The 23,141-nt window shown below is 36.3% G+C and overlaps 1 protein-coding gene across 6 annotated transcripts in view; it reads right to left on the bottom strand.

Annotated features, from left to right (window-relative positions):
- Positions 1-23,141, bottom strand: part of Dgkb (diacylglycerol kinase beta) — a 716,847-nt gene that overhangs the window by 605,623 nt on the left and 88,083 nt on the right. For 5 of the 6 annotated variants that reach the window (XM_031355722.1, XM_031355727.1, XM_031355725.1 and 2 more), the window contains exon 2: positions 12,355-12,610. In XM_031355722.1, the coding sequence (XP_031211582.1) occupies positions 12,355-12,424 (70 nt within the window). In that variant the 5' untranslated portion in view covers positions 12,425-12,610. Of the gene's footprint in view, positions 1-12,354; positions 12,611-14,300; positions 14,351-15,330; positions 15,418-23,141 lie in introns of those variants that run through there. The other variant, XM_031355724.1, reaches the window with a different exon arrangement.

Here is a 23,141-nt window from a genome sequence, read left to right as displayed (position 1 = left end):
CCTGTGAAAGTTCTGTGCCCCAGTGTAGGGGAATGCCAGGGCCAGAAAGTAGGAGAGGGCGGGGTGGCTGGGAGAGGGGGAGGCAACAGGGGTTTGTTTTTGTTGTTTTTGTTTGTTTCTTTGTTATTTGGAAGGGAAACTGGGAATGGAGAAATTTACATGTAAATAAAGAAAATATCTAAAAAAAATATTCTCTTTTTATAAAAGAATCATTCATTCCAGTTTTGCTCTCTGTAAACACTTATCTTTCTTTTGTGGAAAACAATAAAATCGATGCACTTACCCTACACATTTTATCTATGGTAGTCTCTTTTATTTCATTCTACAATGGGCTTATGTGTCTTCTCCCTCCTGCTTCTCCTACATTCATTTCATGCACCTACTACACTAAAACTAATAAGTAAGAACCCCAACCCACCTGGAAATGCCAAATGTTGTAACAGCTGCACACATTATGGTATCGTAACTTACACCTCATCATTTGTGTTGCTTTTTTGGGTTGTTTGCTTCTGTGTATTTGAGGCAGGGTCATATTTTGTAGCTCTGACTGGCCTGGGCCAAGGTAGCCACATACTTGCAGTGATCTTTCTGTCTTAGTCTTTTGAATGTCACAATTGATAGTAGGGGGCCCAGCCCATTTTGGGTGGTGCCATTTCTAGGCTTGTAGTCATGGGTTCTGTATGTAAGCTTGCTGAGCAATCCATGATGAGCAGGCCACTAAGCAACACCCTTTATGGCCTTCATATCACCTCTTTCTTACAGGTTCTTGCCTTGTTGAGTTCTTGTCCTCATTTCTTTGATAATGGAGAGAGATATGGAAATGGAAGCCAAACAAGCCTTTCTCTCCCCAAGTTTCTTTGTTCATAGTTTATTATTGCAATAGAAAACCTAAGAAACTTATCTTCTAGTTCTATCACACACAGTTCTGTGTTTTCTTCCCTTCCTTCTCTCTAATAGAATGGACTTCCCTCGGCCATCTCTTATATGTCCTTGATTTGACAACCACTCACTATGCAATGGCAAACTGCTCTATATTCCTGAGTCTGAATTTTTCTTGATCTTCAAACATGAATGTCAAAGTATTTAATTTGTATTTCAGTATGAATCCCTAAAGAACAATATAGCTCAAATATTCAAAATAAAAAAAAAAACTCTACTTTGTTATGTACTCCATCACACTGTTAAATTAATCACACTGACTTAGGTGTGCAAAACAAAGTGCAGCATCCCTCTTCCTTAGATCTTAAACTTAATTGGAAAGTACATATGTTCATTTTCCTCCAAATTCTCTCTCTCATATCTGCTCTGCTTGCTGTTTCAATGTCTTAATCATCATGTGAAACTGCATATCCAACAGTCCCTCTTTCACATATACATATACATATATATGTATGTATATATAATCTTTATGCTTAAATTTTAAATTTTAATATTATTTCACCACGCCCAAATTAGTATCTTCAGAGTCTTCCAATGATGACAAACACTTTACAAAATGATAGATGTTTACTAAAAGTACTTGTAGAGTCCCTTTGTGATTATAGCTGAATTCTTCACAGTTTCTCTTAGTACTTATCTGCCTAGCTATGTAAAACAGAGTAAAATGTTGTCTAAGAGCCTTAAATATATAGTTTTCAAATGATTGCTTTAATGTCATTTACTATTACATTTCTCTCTCTGCATAGACTGTAGGGTTTTCCAATAAAAATATCATAACGTATTATAAGCTAGAAATATGGGGCCTAAGAAGAAAATATGCATGTATGGTGCATTCAGTAATTGATGAAGGAAAAAAAAATAAGTTCCTCTACTTACATTTGTACTCTCTCCTTTGTTTTACTTCATGAGATAATGAATAAGGTGGAGACTAAACCAATCTTTAATGAATATAACAATGGTTAAAGTACAACTGAATTGAAGCATATCCTCAAAACATAAGCCTTTGGAGTATTTTTATTGTAACTGGTTGCACTGTCATAAATACCTAAAGGGTTTATTATTTCAAGATTGAGATCATTATTCATATTTTATGTACAAAGAAATGGAAATATGAAGAAATTGACTTGTGTAATTATAGTATAGAATAAGCTGTTTTATCACCTCCTTGATTCTGGTCTAATGTAAACAGTAGGGTATATTTATTTCTCTGATATTGATCACAGTATTCATTTTTCACCAACATTTTCATGTCTTTGTCCACAGGAAACATAGAATGACTATCTTCTTCCACAGGCTAGAAGAACAATGTAGTTGTCTGAGTAATATGGGCGAAATACGCTTAAGTCTATCCCTATCAGCAATATAGTCTCAGAGGGAGCAGCCACTTTATAACCTTTTTCTCTTTCTTATTCCAGTTTCCAAAGATGGTAGCTACTCATACAGGGGTTATACTTAAGTACAAAACTGAGGCAAAATTCATCTTAGATTTTACATATATATATATATATATATATATATGTATGTATGCATAGATATATAGGTAGATAGATAGATAAATAGATAGATAGATAGATAGATAGATAGATAGATAGATAGATAGATAGATGTAGTTATCCAACACAATAAAATATTCATGACAAAATAATTGGAATATAATGGGTAGGAAAACAATACCCGTTATAGTCTCGCTTATACCTTGTGTTCATTTCTGACATTCAATGTAAATAAATATAGATCATAAGATATATTTGACAGTGAAAGTCTAAAATTTAACATGAAGCTCTACAGCTTCTATTTCAAATGAATTTCTATTGTACAAAAATTCATGATGCTGTATAGGACATAGGTCTGTGTTAATTTTTATGGGTGATAATTTTATTTATTTGTAAGTTTTATTATAATAAAGTCTATTTGAAATATTTTAAAACTTACAAATGTAATAGAAAGAGAGAACAAAGGCACCATTTTGTCAGTCTACCAAGATAGTATGAAAATTTTAATCAAAGCAGATATTGGCTCCATTTGCCCAATATTCCACAGAAGACACCATTCAATATTAGTCTACTGAACTAAAAATCTAAACAATGCAGATTTTTGTCAGTCTGAAAATGTTGAAAATTAATGCTAAAAATTCATCAATATTGCATGTCTATGGGGTCTAGAATAATGGGAAAATAAACTCATCACCTCCTTTTGGTAGTGCAAGATTCAGTAGTAAAAGAAAGAAGGTGACAGATACACTGAAGACAAGCAAACAAGCAGGAAATTGAGTTTGAAGCACTTAGCAAACAGCCAACAGAGCCAGGATGGGACTAAAGAGATTATGCTGCCAAAATACATTCCAGAAATACAGTCTGGGTCAGGGCCAGGAGCTGGCACATCCATGCATGTGAATTAGAAGAAATAGGGTCAGAAATGAGAGATGCATCTAAAATAGATCCTCAGATGCAAATTTCAGGCCAATAGTGAAAGTAAAGTCAAAACACTGTAGGTAAGCCAAGAGAGTATAGCCAGAAGGTTTCAGTCAAAGGAGCAAAAGAAGTGAAGTGAAATTAAGGTACCTCAGTCACCAGCTCCAGGATGCTAATTAATCATAAGAGCACTGACTGCAAAGCACTGGAATGATTGTGCACATGGAATCCCCAGACTAGCTCCAGGATGCTAATCATAAGAGCACTGACCACAAAACACTGAAATGGTTCTGCACATGGAATTCCCAGACTAGCTCCAGGATGCTAATCATAAGAGCACTGACCACAAAGCACCTGGAATGATTCTGCACATGGAATCCCCAGAATTTGTATGATCCTAGAAAAGTGAGACACATACCAAGGCACTGGGACTCAAGGCCAGTCTCTATGACACCAAATTCTGTGTCCTCAGACAGTATGTTAGCTAGCACTGTGCCATTTGTCCATTCATCTTGCACAAAGAGAGTAATTACCAGTAAGTGCCTTGTCCTCCCAAAATAGAGCTAATCTAGCACAAGGCAAGGGACAGAAGAAAAAGCAAATCTCAGTGTGATAAATTAGAAAGAGAGCTAGCATGTCATCTAATTTGTTTAATAATAAATTACACACACACACACACACACGCACATGCTTGCATATGCGCAAGTGCACACACACACACGCACATGTGTGCATGGCAAGGTTTCTTTTCTTTATTTATTTTCTCACCTTGTACAAACAAATCAAAAACATATCTGAAAGACGGATTAGGTACTCATACTAGAAAATGAATTTTGTAAGATGAAGAATAAATCTCTTAAGATGAGAACCAGACATCTTTTTTACAATATTTTATAGAATTCTTCTTCTTGTTGATTTCCTTTCCTGTTATACATATGACAGGAAAGGAAATACATACTGTATATATATATGCATATATACATATATATATATAATATATATATTTCCTCTCCTCTTCAACCTTCTCTTTCTTTTCTTCCTCTAGATCTCTTTTTCTCCTGTTTTGTTTGTTTGTTTTGTTTTGTTTGTGTGGTTTGGAGGATTGAACAGAGGGCCTTAAATATGCTAGGCAAGCGTCCTACCATCAAGGTTTACTCCTAGCCCTCCATGTGTACAATAAAACAATAACAATAAAGAAGGGAGAGTTGGTGAAGAGAACAAAGCAGTGTTGGTAGAAACTGAAGCCTCTATCTTCATTAGGCAGAGCAACTCTGAGATTCATGAATTACTCATTCCAATGCACTGGTCTGGGAGACCTCTGTGTATGATGGTGTAAGAAGAAATCATTTGAACCTCATTTGTTTTCCCATCACCTCATATGTCTCTCCACCATTCTCTAGTTCTTTTTATGGAATTGAAGCCCTCCCTTTGGTTTCCATGACCTACCCTTAAGAAGACCTTTGTTTTGTTCCTATTGGGGAAAAAAGTAGCCCATCTTTGGCTTACCCTCTGTCCTGCACATATTTCATTATATCAAGAGTTTTCATAAAAATACATTCTATTTATACCAAAAATTTCAATCAGAAGGAATCAGCTAGAAGAGATATTCTGCCCCAGCTCACAGGGAAATAGACTGAATGGTCTGCTGCAAGGAATGGATGGGACAAGTGAAAAGGAGCATTTTTACTTAATCTTATTAAAATGGAGTATTTTCACAATTTACTCTCTGCAGTGTCCCCACTGACCTCTTGTTCATGAAATTAAAAGTGTGATGAAGAAGTATTAAAGGTTAACCTGAAAAAAATGCACATCCTGCCTCCAGCAAGAACTGGGTCATCTTTTACAAAGAGAAGATGACACTCAGAAGTGGCATACCCACCCACTTCCCATACCCATGTGAGGAGTGGGCACAAGGAGAGCCCTATCTCACTCTAACTCCTTGTGTCTTACAAAACACTTCGCATCCCCTGAAACATTCAGAATGGGGGTTTGCAGTGTTTCTTCAGGACTGGACTTCAAATGTGTCTCCTGAGTGACAAATATTGACCTCAGATTCTGATGACATTGGGGCCTACACCTTAGTTAGTGGCTTCACCTTTTTCATTGTCCTTCATGTAAAAGGAAAAGAAAACAAAGTGTAAAATATGACTGTGGCTAGTGCATTCTAGATTGCCCTGTTTTGGGCAACATTATTTATAGGCTAATGGTGACATGTTATTTTTCATAAGGAAACATAAACAAACTACTACTGTTTTGACCTTTTTATTGTCATTTACCCTGCAAAGGATCAAGGATCAAACAGAAAAAAAAAATTATTCCTCTGGGAATATATTTTACTTTCCACTTAGAATTATTGTAGACTTGGTGAGGTAATGCTTATAAGTTGTTTATAGGATGGCAATAGAAATAAATTAATAATAATGGTGATTGTTTTATTAAGCCTGAGAGTAAAGAAAATATTTTGAGGTTAAAGCCTGTCTTCTTTTAATTAAAAGAGATGAAAACCTTATATTTATATTCTATGATGTTTAGCATTGTCAGAGTGAGTATGCTGAAAATCAAGTTTGTAGCTTCATTGAATAGACTAAGATTCTGGACAGAATAAATGAATAAAAGATGAGAGACTGCCATGTAGGTAGTATCTGTTTATTCATCTATCATCTATCTATCTATCTATCTATCTATCTATCTCTATCTATCATCTATCTATCTATCAGCTATCTATCTATCTATCTATCTATCTATCTATCTATCTATCATCTATCTATCTATCATATATCTATCTATCTATCTATCTATCTATCATCTATCATCTATCTATCTATCTATCTATCAGCTATCTATCTATCAGCTATCTATCTATCATCTATCTATCTATCTATCTATCTATCTATCTATCATCTATCTATCTATCTATCTATCTATCATCTATCTATCTATCTATCTATCTATCTATCTATCTATCATCTATCTATCTATCATCTATCATCTATCTATCTATCTATCATCTATCTATCTGTTTATCAGCTATCTATCTATCATCTATCTATCTATCTATCTATCTATCATCTATCTGTCTGTCTGTCTGTCTGTCTGTCTGTCTGTCTATCTATCTACCTACCTACCTACCTACCTACCTATCTATCTATCTATCTATCTATCTATCTATCTATCTATCTATCTATCTCTTTTCCTTTCTCTCTTTCTCCCACCACCTTCCTGGCTGTCATGGTGTTATACTGAAAATAAGCCAAAATAAATATTTTCTTCATTAACATGTTTTGCTCAAACATTTCGTGAATGCAACAAAATTCTTGTACAATTTCCAAGGTTTATACCACTAGCCAGTAAGTAAAGCACGCATCTGCAGGGGCAGATTCCTGTGACAATGGATCTTTAAAGTGTCCTTTCATTTGCCATCAACTAAAATGTTAAGGTACGAGCTGACCATGCCCAGAAGCACTCCTGTTTATCACGTTAATCTCTATGATCTTAAATCGAGCAGGCTCAGGAATGGATCAAGTTGTACACATAGACCCTTTGAATAAAATCCCCATGTTCCCTCTTATTGAGGAAGTCATTACTTAGGAAATGACTCACAGGCTGTCCTGGGCTACTTTGGGTAATGAATCTTTTCCCACTGTTTAATGTCTTGCCTGTGCTTATGTTGCCTTTGTGCTTACCAGGATACGAACCCATCTCATCCAGTTGCAATATCACTACAAAGACTAAGACAAGACAGGGAGTTAATACTATCAAGTATTAGATTTATGGCTGGTTATATAATTTAGCTGGTAGAATGTTTTCCTACTATACAAGACATCTTATATTCTATCCCCAGTATGTCTTAAATTGCTATACAAGAAATCTTATATTCTATCCCCAGTATGTCTTAATTGCTCATGGCAGCATAGATTTATAATCACAGCACTCTGGAGGTGAGGGCCAGAAGATCAGAAGTTCAGGACTATTCTTGGCTTTATCAGGAATATGAGGGCTGCCCAGGATGCATAAGATCTTGTCTCAAATAAGAATAATGGTTTGGTTATAAAGTTGAAGGCTTTTCACACTGAATCAGAATTCCTCTCTCTCAAATGGAAGAAATTATACCCTGAATATGAACATTAAGCACCTCAGTCTGCAATTCACCATAATTTTGCAAGTATCTATATTGCAGCTGTGTACAAATGGTATGAAGTTTATGAATGTTTGGAAATGTTCCTCCCATAACACAGTAACTTTCAAAAAAATTTCACATGTAGTAGAACACACTTTACACACTGCAAGCACAAGGCTACTCACAAATGACAACATGCAGGCAGATAATGAACTATTTGAAAATATGATGTCTCATGCACTCAGAAATCATTCCTACTCATGACAAAACTTGGAGTCTCTTAACCCTTTGCTGTGTCCTGAAACCACAGCAGGAAGCAAAAACCCACCAATAATGAGATCAGCTCAATTCTCTACACAGCAGGAGTGAGAACTTTCTATCTTGTAACAGCAGTTCTGATGACTTTATATAAAGTATGGAGGCAGAAATTAAACTCCCATTCCACATCTCAATGAAATTGCTTCCCATGGAGTGACTTAGTCTGCAACCCAAAACAGGAGCCTGGTCACAGCATGCTGCAGGCCTCCACAGCAGGCTTCACTTTAGCTGTCCTCAGCATGTGAAGCAACAACACAGAAATAAAGCAGAAATATTAGTGGAAGCTTCTCCATTGTGAACATGCTCTAGTTTGGTAGCAGGAAAAAGAATACTGACTCTCCATGCTTTCAAGTTTGACACTCTTACTTGATTATTAACAGTAAGTCACATGACCAGCACAACATATTTTCTCCCTCTCCGTTTCTCTTTCTCCCTTCCCCCTCTCTCTCTTTCTCTCTCTCTCTGATAATATATTCAATGTGATCCTTGTGATAATAAATACTTGTATTATTTTTTATCATTCTATTGAAGTCCACCATCAAGCTGAACTCAGAGAAGCAAGTTGGGGAGCTAGTAGAAGGACTGGAGGAGTGGAAGGGGATTGGAATCCCTCTGGAAGAACAACATAGGCTAGCCTGACCACCCAGTTCTCCCAGACCACCAACCAAGGAGTGTACCTAAAGGGATCTTTGGCTCCAGATACATATGTAGAATATAATGGCCTTGCCAGACAGTAACAGGAGGGTAGGCTCTTGGTCCTCGGGAGGTTTAATACCCCAGAGTAGAGGGATGCTGGAACGGTGGGGAGGGAGAGTGTAGGTGGAGAGGGGAGCACTCCTGTACAGGCAAAAGGGAACAGGAGAGAATATGTGGGATGGGGGCTGACATATTCCACAGCCATACACTACAACCCTAAAGCACACAAAACATGATTTATTATTTGACATGCACAGTCTTAACGATATGATTATTGACATGCACATGACTTAATGATATGAGAAAGAATGGAATATTTGATGATCTTGAAATCTCTACCAGTTTTTATAGAGTTCACAATTAATTATCAATTTGTCATCTCATAAAATTATTATATATAAACCCTTACTGCACATATAATGAAGTTTATGTTGAAATACTCTACTATGCAGTGAACTATCTTGGTTTATCATTTGAAGAACTAATTAAACCCCTTGCCTTATATTCCTCAGATCTTCTGTATCATTGGAATTTATGGTTGAGATTGAGCAAAACTGTGAATGCACAATATGCCTTTGATTCTTTCTCTTAGTCTTCTGGAATGGATAGGTTCACAAGCAAAGAAAAGGAAACAACAACCAATCCAAAAAGAAACTGGAGAAAGCATACACTAGCAATTTAACAGTACACCTGAAAACTCTAGAAAAAAAAAGCAAATACACCCAAGAAGAGTGGACAACAGGAAATAATCAAACTCAGAGCTTAAATCAACCAAGTAGAAACAAAAAGAACAAATACAAAGAATCAACAAAACTAGTAGCTGCTCCTTTGAGAAAGTCAATAAGATAGATAAACCCTTAATCAGACTAACCAGACAGCACAGAGACACTATTCAAATTTAAAAAAATCAGAAATGAAAAGGGGGTATATAACAACAGAAACTGAGAAAATTCAAAAAATTATGAGATCCTACTCCAAAAGCCTATACTCAACACAACTGGAAAATCTGAATGAAATGGACAATTTTCTAGACAGATACCAAATACAAAAGTTAAATCAGGATCAGATAAGCCATCTAAACAGTCCCATAACCTCTAAAGCAATAGAAGCAGTCAATAAAAGTCTCTCAACCAAAAGATGCACAAGACGAGATGGGTTTAGTGCAGAATTCTATCAGATCTTCAAAGAAGAGCTAACACCGATACTCTTCAAACTATTGCACAGAATAGAAACTGAAGGAACACAAACTAATTGGTTCTATGAAGCCACTATTACACTAATACTAAAACCACACAAAGACCCAACAAGGAAAGAAAACTTCAGACCAATCTCCCTTATGAACATTGATGCAAAAAAACTCAATAAAATTCTTGCCAACCAAATAAGAGAACACATCAAAATGATCATTCACCACAATCAAGTGGGCTTCATCCCCAAGATGCAGGGATGGTTCAATATATGGAAATCCATCAACGTAATCCACTACATGGTATTGGTAGAGTGACAGGCAGGTAGATTAATGGAATAGAATTGAAGACCCAGAAATGAAACAATACACCTACAGTCACTTGATCTTTGACAAAGGAGCTAAAATCGTCCAGTGGAAAAAAGACAGCATTTTTAACAAATGGTGCTGGTTCAACTGGCAGTTAACATGTAGAAGAATACAAATTGATCCATTCTTATCTCCTAGTACAAAGCTAAAGTTCAAGTGGATCAAGGACCTTCACATAAAACCAGATACACTCAAACAAATAGAGAAGGAAGTGGGTAAAGTGGGTAAGAGCCTCATGCACATGGGCACAGGGGAAAATTTCCTGAAGAAAACACCAATAGTTTATGCTCTAAGATAAAGAATTGACAAATGGGACCTCATAAAATTACAAAGCTTCTATAAGGCAAAGGACATTGTCAATAGGACAAAATTTCAACTAACATATTGGGAAAAGATCACTTCAGCTGATAGAGGGCTAAATACAATACATACAAAGAACTCAAGAAGTTAGACTACAGAGAACCAAATAACCCTATTAAAAATGGAATACAGAGCTAAATAAAGAATTCTCATCTGAGGAATACCAAATAGCTGAGAGACACCTAAAGAAATGTTCAACATCCTTAGTCATCAGGGAAATGCAAATCAAAACAACTCTGAGATTCTGCCTCACACCAGTCAGAATGGCTAGGATAAAAAACTCATGTGACAGCAGATGCTGGCAAGGATGTGGAGAAAGAGGAAGGCTATTCCACTGCTGGTGGGATTGGAAGCTGGGACAACCACTCTGGAAATCAGTGCGTCAGTTCTGCAGAAAATTGTGCATAGTTACTACCTTTAGACAATGCTATACCACTCCTGGGCATATACCCAGAAGATGTTTCAACATGTAATAAGGACACATGCTCCACTATGTTCATAGTAGCCTTATTTATAATAGCTAGAAGCTGGAAACAATCCAGATGTCCCTCAACAGAGGAATGGATAGAGAAAACATAGTACATTTACACAACAGAACACTACCCAGCTATTAAAAACAATGACTTCATGAGAATCTTAGGCAAATGGATGGAACTAGAAAATATCATTCTGAGTGAGGCAATCAAATAACAAAAGAACACACATGGTATACACTCACTGATAAGTGAATATTATACCAACAGCTTGGAATACCCAATGTACAATACACAGACCAAATGAAGCTCAATAAGAAGGAAGACCAAAGTATGGATATTTCAGTCCTTCTTAGAAGGGACAAAATACCCATGAAAGGAGATACAAAGACAAACTGTGGATCAGTGACTGAGGGAAAGGACATCCAGAGACTGCTCCACATGGCAATCCATACATATACAGTCACCAAACCCAGAAACTATTGTGGATGCCAACAAGTGCTTGCAGACAGGAGCCTGATAATGCTGCCTCCTGAGAGGCTCTGCAAGTGCCTGACAAATACAAAGGTGGATTTTCTCAGCCAACCATTGGACTGAGCACAAGATCTCCAATGAAGGAGCTAGAGAAAGGACAGAAGGAGCTGAAGGAGCTTGCACCCCCATAGGAGGAACAACAATATTAACCAACCAGTACGCCCAGAGCTCCCAGGGACTAAACCACCAACCAAATAGTACACATGTAGGGACCCATGGCTCCAGCTGAACATGTAGCAGAGGATGGCCTTGTCAGCCCTTAATTGGAGGAGAGGCCATTGGTCCTGAGAAGGATCAATGCCCCAGTGTAGTGAAATGCCAAGAGAGGGAAGCAGGAGTGAGTGGGTTGGTGAGCAGATGGAGGGGGCATGAGATAGTGGGTTTTAGGAGGGTAAACAAGGAAAGGAGATAACATTTGAAATATAAATAAAGAAAATATCTAATAAAAAAAAGAAACAACCAAAAAAAAAAAACCAAACTAATAAACTATCATTTTTGGTTCACTCTTTTTACTTCTTTTACCGGCAGTGTTTTCCAGGCTTAGTTTTGTATCCTATATGGTCATTATTTTCTTTAATCTAATACTTGACTTAATTGATCTCTTCTTTTAAATATATATATACATATATATATATGTATATATACTAAAAGGCAGTATTTATTTATTTATTTATTTATTTATTTATTTATTTTAGTTTTTTAAGACAGGGTTTTTTGGTATATCCCTGGCTGTCCTGGAACTTACTCTGTATACCAGGCTGTCCTCGAACTCAGAAATCTACCTGTCTCTGCCTCCCAAGTGTTGGGATTAAAGGCATGCGCCCCTACTGCCCAGCTAAAAGGCAGTCTTAAGGTGACCTACTTGTGAGCACAAAGAGCATGCCTGCATCTGTTCCCTGACATTTAACAAATATGTCAAAAATTAGACTATAGTTCCATATGAATACTTACATTCAGCATATTTCTGAAGTTGGGAAAATTCTGAGGGGCTGAGATGGGCCCATTTTTCCTGGTTTGTCATGTTGTAGGTGATGAGGTCCTTACACGGCAAATGAGGGCTTCCTTATCCAGGTCTTGGTTAGAGCTTTCTGCTTCAAAGATTTTACAAGGTGTGTTTCATGATGAAACAGCCTGGGATTCCAGAATATATACTCTGTCCAAATGAAACTGCTGTTGATGATTGTAGATTCAGTAATTTGTTAAAACACTGTGAATAGAAAACATGTAGACCAAAAGAATAGCATTAATTCTTAAAGGAAAATGGTAACGATTAAAGGATAAGGGTAAAATGGTAAGAATTATATCTCCTAAACAATACATTATGGGTTTATCTTAATTTGCATACTTTCTTGTCTTTAATTACATGTTACTTCTTTAATGGCATTCCATGTTCTTTCCCTAATACCAAGTCACATAAATCAATGTAATGGAGAGTACAAATTGTGAAGAACATTTGTTTAATCAAAGTATGCTGACCAAAGTCAATTTATATGTATTTAGTTTTATAAAGTTCACATTCCAAGGATAAACAAGAACAACATTTTTTTTTCTTTTATTAGATATTTTCTTTATTTACATGTAAATTTCTCCATTCCTAGTTTCCCCTCCAAAAAACAAAGAAACAAACAAAAACAACAAAAACAAACCCCTGTTGCCTCCCCTTTCCCCATGCCTGCCACCCCGCCCTCTCCCACTTATTGGCCCTGGCATTCCCCTACACTGGGGCACAGAACTTTCACAGGGCCGAGCTCTTCTCCTCCTATTAATGATCAAATTGCAATCCTCTACTATACACATGCTGCCAGAACAATCAGACCCCTCCATGTGTAGTCCTTGGTTGGTGGTTGAGAGCCTGGGAGCTCTGAGGATACTAGTTAAAGAACAACATTTTTTTAAATATCTAAGCACACATACATACACACACACACGCACACACACACACACACACACACACATACACAAACAAACATATAAACAATTTGCTAAAAACTAGGTTTCTAATGCTGTTCCATGAAAGTCAATTTTGGGGCTCCATAAAATTGTTATATAGCAATTAAATTTAAAAATACTTTGAGTTTTATAACCTTAATTTTTTTCAATAAATGTGCCAAATCAAAGTATTTCCAAATGCCTAAAAGACTTGCTTAATGGGAGTAGATGACTCTAGTGTGAATCACGTTTTAAAATAAATCCCCAAGTTGTCACGGGCTTAGATTCACTGGCAAATTTATAAAGACAAAAAGTGAACTCCATCTGGCTTCAGTGTTTTATCAGAGACTATAATCAATTGCTCAGTACTCAACCAGGCTGGCACTGGAATCGTTATAAAAATCAAAGTTGGTGAAGAATTACTTTGTGTCTAAAATTGCATATTAGAAAATGTATGACAAAAGATACAGTTAAAGTCAGAAAATCTATAGCATGACTGAAAAATAAACAAGCAAAGCCTTAAAACAAAAAAATGCATTGTTTTGTTTTTGGCAACTTTTAAAAAGGATGTCTACCATTAATTTTGAAAGGTAATATAATTTTTTTGTTAATTGATGGGAGAAACTGAATGATACTGATATGTATACAAATGACCAAGCTATTTGAAGTTAGTCAGTACAGATGGAATGAATATATCTGTGTCTCCACCAGTTCCATTTTGCTATTTTTCATGCTGCTTTCACCCAGACTCAGCTACTTTCCAGTCACATAAGGTGATGTACTCTGTCCTCCCTACCCAAAGGAGGACAGATGATTCAGTCCCATTGGTTTCTTTACATGCTTCACATTGGGCTCTTTCCCAGGGTTTTGAATGTTGAGTTCAGTAGTTGAAAGACTGGGTAAAAATGGCTATAATTATGTTATTCCAGAAATACTTGGACACCTGTTCTTACCTCAGCCTGACTCACCTGTGCTCTTGTTGCTTCCTCAAGCTAGTGATGTCCTTTTATTAAAGCATCTAATGTAAAAGACATACCAAAGATGTCATACATATGTATAAGTAATATACATTAATATTTTTCTTAAAACAAATCACAGATAAAGTGGACTGATCACTATAATCACTGAATCTCATGATGATAATTTATTAGTTTACTCTAAAAAGCTTTGTGACTCAACATTGCAATCAATGGAGACACAGCAAAGAGCCGAACACAGAAGATGGAAATAGTGCTACTATTTAAAATATATCAGCTGTCGAAGAGAGTGTACAGCACACATTGTGCGTATTATTCCATATAATCTTCTCATTTTAGTTCTGGGAGACAGGCGTTGACAGCGTCTTCTTGCATCTATTGACAAAACTGACAATGGAGTGTCTGGCATCCTGGGACATAACACAGTTTCTATCTCCAATCTCAGTCCATTCAGTCTCTACTAGCATCTTTGGTAGCAGAACTGCAGTGAATGCATATCTATTTAAGTGCTTATTTTACCAGGTTTCTAGAATAAAGAATTGGCAAATTAAATGTAAGAAGAAGATATAGATTGAGCCATGCAATAATTGCTTTTAGAAAAAACGCAGGTAAGTGTACTTTTAAACCTTCTTCTCTTTCTCCCTACCTGGTAACATGTTGGGTATATGCTGAAGAGCTTCTTGTATTGTATAGGTAAATGTTAGAAAGCAAGCTGTGGGCTTAGTAAAGCTCAGTAAATTAGTCTGTAAAAGGATGATAACTAATAGCAAAACAAATTCAAGCCTTCTCCTGCTTTATGAGTAAAGTTTAATTAGAGCTAAGACATGTTCTATAGAGAAATTAGCAGGAGGCTTTGGTTTTGCTTTAAAAATTGTTATGATTTTATTTAAAGCACTGCAACAAACAATAAAGGAGTGACCCCACATTGATGAAAAACTCATTAATCTCATATGATAGAAAAAAACAGAAAAAAATAGTTATATCATTGTCCTCATATAATTGCCTTTAAAATTGTGCCTACTTCAGGCTTTCTCCTTTGCTTGCTGCAGACAATCTCCAAATCCCCCAGTTGTCCCGAGATGGTCAGGAACGAAAATGCTTTCAGAGGTCAGTCTGAAATTTTTTCAGAATTATGACTAATCAGTAATGATAACTAACTAAAGTATAAAGCCTAATACAACTCAATATCGTCCTTAGTTCTATTGTGAGTAGACACATATTAAGTAAAGTAAGTCAAGAATTTGGTAGTAAAGCATTTTATTCAATCAAATAAGGAGTAATGTAATTCCTTGTGGATGTGCAATTTCAGACCCTCACTATAGCCATGCTGCACAGACAGTACAAGCAACTCAGGTCACTGAAACTAGTTTCTTTATTTTAATTAGTGATATGCAGGCAGGAAAATAGCATTTGCTTAAAAACCTTTAACTAGGTGAACATTGGGCCTATGAAGAGATAAATGTAGCTTGTATAATATCAGATGCAGAGACACAGCTATGCTTCAAGCCACAGAAGGTGTTGAAAACAACAGCAGCACTTTCTCACAGTCTCTGCCTCTTCACAAATGGTTAGAAAGAACGTGACAATATTCAATTGGGAATCCCCATGGTGTGTTCACAGATTTCCTGTTCCCCTGCAGAAGGTTTTCTTTAGGCACATGAAAGGAGTGCCAGGAGGGAACCACTGTGCTGGCTTTTGGAAAGCAGTCTAATTCTGGCTTTCTCATCTAGTCAACAGATGTGCCATTTTGCTTAGTTAGTGGCAGGAAATAATTACATTGGAGGAGCTGAAGAAAGCTATTTGGCCCATTGTACTTGGGCTGAAAACATTCTCCATATTACAGAAAGGACTAAATGTCCTCTTGAAAAAAAAATCAAGTAGTATCCAGATAAAAGAATTTGCATATTGTCAGCCACAGAAAAGGGTAATCTTTTTAATAGTAACATGAAGTCAGCATGTCTTCACCCAGTCATTGAATAAGAATTAGTGAATATTAATGCACACTGGAGAATTTAAAAAGAACATATGATTAGAAATTCAAAGTGTTACGATGACAGAAAATATTGCCAGAATCTAGAGAACCATAAACTCTTTGTTTGAAGGGAGGACAAAAGAAAGGAAATAATCAGAAGGAGCAATGATGCAGGACCAGGTAATCCCCATGGGTTGCTCAGTGAAATTAGAATCAGGTCAAATAGGGTGCTAATTCTATAATTTGTAACTTTTATTCATTTAAATAGAAGTGACACTTGAACTTTCAAATTTCTTTTTATACAATAATTTTTATTCATTTTACACCCTGATTATAACCTGCCCCCCACCTCCTCTCTTCCCAGTCCTACCCTTACAAATCACCTTCCCTCATTGCCCCTCCTTAGGGAAGAGGAGCCCCACTTGTGAAACACACCATCCTGGGACATCTATTCCCAGGAGAAGTAGGAAGATCCTTTCTCATTGAGGCCTAAACAGGCAGAAATCCGAAGAAAGAAAGAACCCCCCATGCATTTGTGTCTACAGGATTAACATAGTGAAAACAGCCAACTTTCTCAAAGCAAACTATAAATTCAAAGCATCTACAGATTCAATGTAATTCCCATAAAAATTCCAACGCAATTCTTTACAGGGATTGAAAGAGCAATTCTTAACTTCATATTGAAAAAAGCAAAAACAAAAACAAAAACAAAAACAGGATAGCTAAAACAATCCTGAACAACAAAAGAACTTCTGGAGGTACTCCACTCCCTGATTTCAAGCTGTTCTACAAAACAATTATAATTAAAACTGCATGCTATTGGTATAGAAACATACAGGTTCAGAAATGAAATTGAAGTTCTTGTTATATAGGTCTTTCACTTGCTTGGATAGAGTTACACCAAAATATTTTATATTATTTGTGACTATTATAAAGGGTATTGTTTCCCTAATTTCTTTCTTGACCCATTTATCACTTTTATAAAGGAGGGCTACTGATTTTTTTTTATTTAGTTAATTTTAAATCCAATCAGTTTGGTGAATGTGTTTATCAGCTGTAGGGTCTCTCCGGTAGAAATTTTGGAGTCGCTTATGTATAATATCATATCAGCCACAATTAGCAATAATTTGACTTCTTCCTTTTGTATGCCCTTGGTCTCCTTTAGTTGTCTTTTTGCTCTAGCTAGAACTTTCACATACTGTGTTAAATAGGGAGAAGGTTGAAAGCCTTGTCTTGACCCTGATTTTAGTGGAATTCCTTTAAGTTTCGCTCCATTTAATTTGATGTTGGCTATTGGCTTACTGCATGTTGTTTTTATTATGTTTAGGTATGTGCCTTCTACCCCTGATCTCCCTTAGCCTTTTAACATGAAGGGACATTGGATTTTCTCAAAGGCTTTTTCAGCATGAAATGAAATGATCATGTGATAAATCAAAGGCCCTGAAATAAATCCACCCATCTACAGACACTTCAGTTTTGTCAATCAAGACAAACCCATATAATTGAAAAAAGAAAGCATCTTCAAAAAATGGTGCTGGTTTAACTAGAACTCAAATATTTCTTTAGGCAAATGATCTAAATTAGGCAAACAAGCTGCATAAATTAATAATTAGAAACTATGGGAGGGAGAGAGGAGGAGGAGGGAAAAATAGAGGCAGGATCAAGTATGGAAAGAGACAGGAGAGAAGTCCAGAGGGTCAAGAAAATGATTAGAAATATGTTGCAGTCAAGGGTGAGGAATTTCGGGGAACCACTAGAAAGTCCCAGATGCCAGGAAAGCGATTGATTCCCAGGACCCAATGGGGATGACATTAGCAGAAATACCCAACAAAGGAGAGGTAGACCCTGTAGATACCACCTCCAGTAGATAGGCACTGCCCCAGTTGAGGGATGAAGCCACCCACCCATCTCAAAATTTTTAACTCAGAATTCTTCCTGTCTCATGGAAACATTGGGACAAAAAATGGAGCAGAGATTGAAAGAAAGGCCATCCAGACTTCAAAGCCCAACACTATTGCTGATGTCAAGAAGTGCTTGCTGACAGGAGGTTGGTATAAATGTCCCCTGAGAGGCTCTGCCAGCACCTTACCAATACATATGCAGATACTAATAGCTAAGCACCAGAGAGAGCCCAGGGGACCCAATGGAAGAGTTAGGGAAAGGCCTCAAGGAGTTGAAGGGGTTTTCAGTCCCATAGCATGAGTAACAGTATCAACTAACTGGACCCTCACAGCACCCAGGAACTAAAGCACCATCCAAAAAGTATACATGGATGGGTTGATGGCTCCAACTACATAAGTTCTAGAGGATTGCCTTATCTGGCATCAATGGGATGGCATGCGCTTGGTCCTGTGGAGTTTTGATGCTCCCAGAGTAGGAGAATGCTAGAGCAGTGAGGCAAGAGTGGGTGGGTGGGTGGATGGGTGGAAGAGTACTCTCTTAGAGGCTAAGGAAATGAGAGATGGGACTGTGGGGGTTGTGGAAGGGACAACTGGAAGGGGGACAACATTCAAACTGTGAATAAATAAAATAAATTTAAATTAAATTAAAAAGAAACTATGATAAGTTATATTTTTTTAAAAAACAGGCAATATTTACTCTATGTAGAAGTAAAAATAAGGCTTGATCCACTGTGGAATATTCCAAAAGCAGCAAAAAGCACAGTTCTTTAAATCAAATGGTAAAAGTTAACTATTCACAAATGAGAATATGCTGGCTATTCACTTCAGCATGAGACAAAATAGATTCAGTGGAGATGAAGAATCCTTGACTAAAAAGAAATGCTTCTCCATTGGAGGACCCATGCTCAGTGTAGAGGAGTTAGAGAAAGGACTGAAGGAGCTGAAGGGGGTTTGCAAGCCCATTGGAAGAACAACAATATCAAACAACTAGTTTGTTTTTTTGTCTAATCAATCTCCCCTGGGACCTAGATCTAAACTATATCATTGGGTTCTTGACCAAAAATACTTACAAATCAGACATTAGTCTTACCTTATGGAGCAAGCCTCAAATCCAATCATAAAGTGGTTGGTTAACTCATTCATACCACTATTAAACCAATGGACATGTCATGCCAGTCTGGTAGTCTACAGTTGTAGAGTGTGAGAAGGTAATATAGAGCAATGGGAGGACCTATTAAAAATGGATATGCTAATCCCCTGTAAACTTGTTAAAATGAGCATAAATATACTACCTGGTGGACAGGGATGAGGTAGATTAATGCTTCTCCAAGAAGCAATAGGTTTCTAGACAAAAAAATTCCTTGAGCAAGATGTCAGATACCTTCCTATGAGTTGTTTATCAGAGAGATCTCAGAGGCCTCTAAACATTGCAAGGTATTACCATTGCTTTTTCTTTGTACACCAGAACTTGATGGTTAGATACTAGTGCCAAAGACAATGCTTTGAGCATAAAAATAATGGAGAAATAGAGCTTGACCTGAACTCTTGTCACAAGTGCCAAATGTGATTATCAGAAATGAGCCTGACTTTCTGTTTTGCTTTCTCCTCTTTGTTACCTTTTATAGGAATATGTTCCTTCAAGCTTAACATTTTTAATTCCACCTCAGTATCTCCTGGCAAAGATCTCAATACAAAGCAGATGGCACACTTAAATTGAGTAATTAAGAGTTTAATGATAAGATTATTTAGGAAGTATTGACTGGGCTTAGGAAAGCTAATAGAACATGGTGGAGTGCTCTATATTAGCTAGAGCTGGAAACATACTGACTATGTACTCAAAAGGAATGGCAATCTGTAAAGGCTATGGACAGATGGTTTAAATATTTGTCTACTCTAGCATGTATAAAGATACCATTGTCATTACAATTTTACAGCAGTGCAATTGGTATGATTTAGGGGGTGTGATTAGACTACATGAGTCCCTCTATTCTGGGTGGATTAAAAACTTTGTGAAAGGGCAAATATGACATTCTTTGGTCTCTGTCAAATAACTATGATCTTGAGAAGACTTGGCAAGAAGATCTATGACATGTACATCATGAATTTCTGTTTTTTTGAATATTTTATCTAGCTACTACATGGGGGGTGTGGGTGGATATGAGTGTGTATAAATGAGTGGCACACACATTTATGTTATGTCAAATATGTAGAAGAATACAATATGCAATGATCAGATATGTCCTTCTATCACGCGTGTCTCTGAGATGAAACTCAAGTTATATAACTTGATGACCAGTGTCTTTAGTCACTGACCTATCTCAGCAACACTGCAGTGGATTATTTTATCCCATAAGACTGTAATAAAATAAATATCTACTTATCTTAAATTGCTCTTTTTCAGTGATGCTATTATAACTATGTACAATAGGCTGAGGGTAGAAGTCACTTTCTTCTAAAGCTGGTGCACAATTAAATAAAATGTTTGAAAGTCCAATTGACCTAAATATTTGTCAATGGTGACCTTGACAATAATAATTTGTTTAATTCTAGGCAAGTCAGACTTCAAAAGGTTGCATTAATCAACTGAGTTTAAGTGTGAGACTACAAATATCATCAACTCTTAAATTACAAAGTACAGGAATTTACATGAGAAGTGTACGGACAGAAGGATGGAAAGCAGACAAGTTTTAAATGATTAATTTTCATACAAAAGAATCAACAACACAAATGATGTTTATTATTTCCATTTTGAATCATATGACCCTATTGACATTTTCTGAGCCATTATTGCCCAATTCATAAGGCAAATCACATAGCCTATGTCAGCCTCAGGAAAAGCGGTCAACAACCACCCAAGTCGCAGAAGTGTTAGCACTTACTGTTATTATATATGCACAATACATGACAAATGAGTTCTCAATAAAGGCAATTATTTTATTGCTTTTATATATTTATATATACATGTCAGATACAGGATGTAGTATTGAATTTGAATATATTTATGCCATGTAACCTGGGGGCAAAAGACTGAAAATCTGCAATGCTTTTATAAGATCATGTGGGTGGTATAATACAAGAACCATAATTGAGTTATTTTGAGAGTCTGCTGACACATAAAAAAGTCTAAAAGAAAAATATTGAGGGAAATATGCAGATATGCTAAATGGAAATACCAGGTTTTGCATTGTAAACAGTTTTGAGGGCAGAATTTTGAATTTAGATTGTTATTTTGTTTTACTCTGTTAATTTTCTTCTTTTAATGAACCTTAAATTCCCTTTCTTATCACTTACAACTTGAAGAATACATTTTTAGATAAGATATGAGCATGTTGAGTAAAAATGAGGGTACTTGTATAATTATAGAACATTTCTCAACATTAAATCCTAAGCATAATGTAGTCTGGCAGATTCTATGTTCCAAGAACTGAAATAGGTAAAACAACAAGGCCTTCTGAAGGGGAGTTTCTCTGGAAGTCCCAGGCCAGGGACAGAAAAGCTGAGGTTCTGCTGCCAAAGGAGGAACTTGGATCCCAGGAAGGCATACTAATTGTGTTCCAACAGCTTATTTCACAGAAAAACTGGCATATACATATCTCCTGGCCCTGATTTCATTTTTTTCTGTAGAATTATAATGCTCCTATAGGAAAGACAAAATCTAAGAACATTTTTCTTATAAATTATGCCCAGACTCTAAGGAAATCCATTTTTTATTAGTTTTTGTTTCATCGAAGCATGTGACCAGCAACAGAATGGACACAATATTATCTTAAATCATGAATGCACTCTGGATTTTTGTTATACCTGCTCAAAGGATGGTGACTCTTGACCCTGTGGTCTTCTTAAATAACTAGCAATAGAAGAAGTGATAGATATGACTTTCTTCTCTAAATATACAAATGTTAAACTTCTAGTTTTTTGTCTTGGGCTCTTGTTCTTAAGAGTGAGCCAGAAATCTCACACAGCATCACATGAAGGTTGTATAGCTGCTTGGTGCTGAGTACATACATTCCAACTGGGACTACGAGGTAAAGATTTCACTTGTCTGTTTATCTTTGTTGTTTTGTTGTTGGTTTTAACCAGGTTTATACTTCACAACTGTGGATCCTTAAAAAAGCCATGAGAGAGAGTAGAAAACAGAAGTCAAACATAACTCACTGCTAAGGAATTCTAAGCCTAGAAACACAAAAAGTCTATCTCATCAGTCTTTTTGTAAAATAAAACTTTACAAATATAAATAAAGCTGAATGTAGAAAAAGAAATCCAAAAAGATAAAGGACAGCTCTCAACATCATGTTCAGGATGAAGCATTCAGGAAGATACAATTCAAAGGTTTCCATTTGCCTGACCTGAGCCTCGACATCAGAAACTGTCATTTCTTAGAACATAATCAGTAATTGTTATTTCTTAGAACATAATCAGTAAATGTTGTTGTTTATCTATGTAACATTATATGATCAACTAATGAAAGCAGAAATGCTAAAACTAATCCCCAACAACTAATCCAGAAGAATCTAGAATATAATACAAATTCAGATTTTATGTTGAGTCCATGTGCACTTATATGATTTGATTATACAATTTAGTTCTCTTGATTAAAAAAATAATAAACCTTCAGCATTTTCTGAAAATTGATGACTAGTGGCAAGAAAATAATATCTTTCAAATCCTTAATTCCTTGGAAATAGTCTATTTTAAGGCTATTTAACTTCAAGACAGTATAGACACTGTGAGGAAATACAGCACTGGAAGACATCAGGGACCTTTCCATCAGGCTCTATTCAATGCAAAGCCTGAGAAGCAGATACCATTTGTAGTAAATCTACAGTATAAAAATAGAGAGGCAGTCAATCCAAGAAAAGCAAATGGATGAGAGCAATACACAATCCATAGATATGGGCTGAGTATAGCTTTATTTTTTTCAAAACATCACTGCCTTGAACATGACTGCTTCGCACACAC

Source organism: Mastomys coucha, unplaced genomic scaffold, assembly GCF_008632895.1.
Source record: "Mastomys coucha isolate ucsf_1 unplaced genomic scaffold, UCSF_Mcou_1 pScaffold6, whole genome shotgun sequence".
Lineage (NCBI taxonomy): Eukaryota > Metazoa > Chordata > Mammalia > Rodentia > Muridae > Mastomys > Mastomys coucha.
This window is presented reverse-complemented; position numbering and strand designations above follow the sequence as displayed.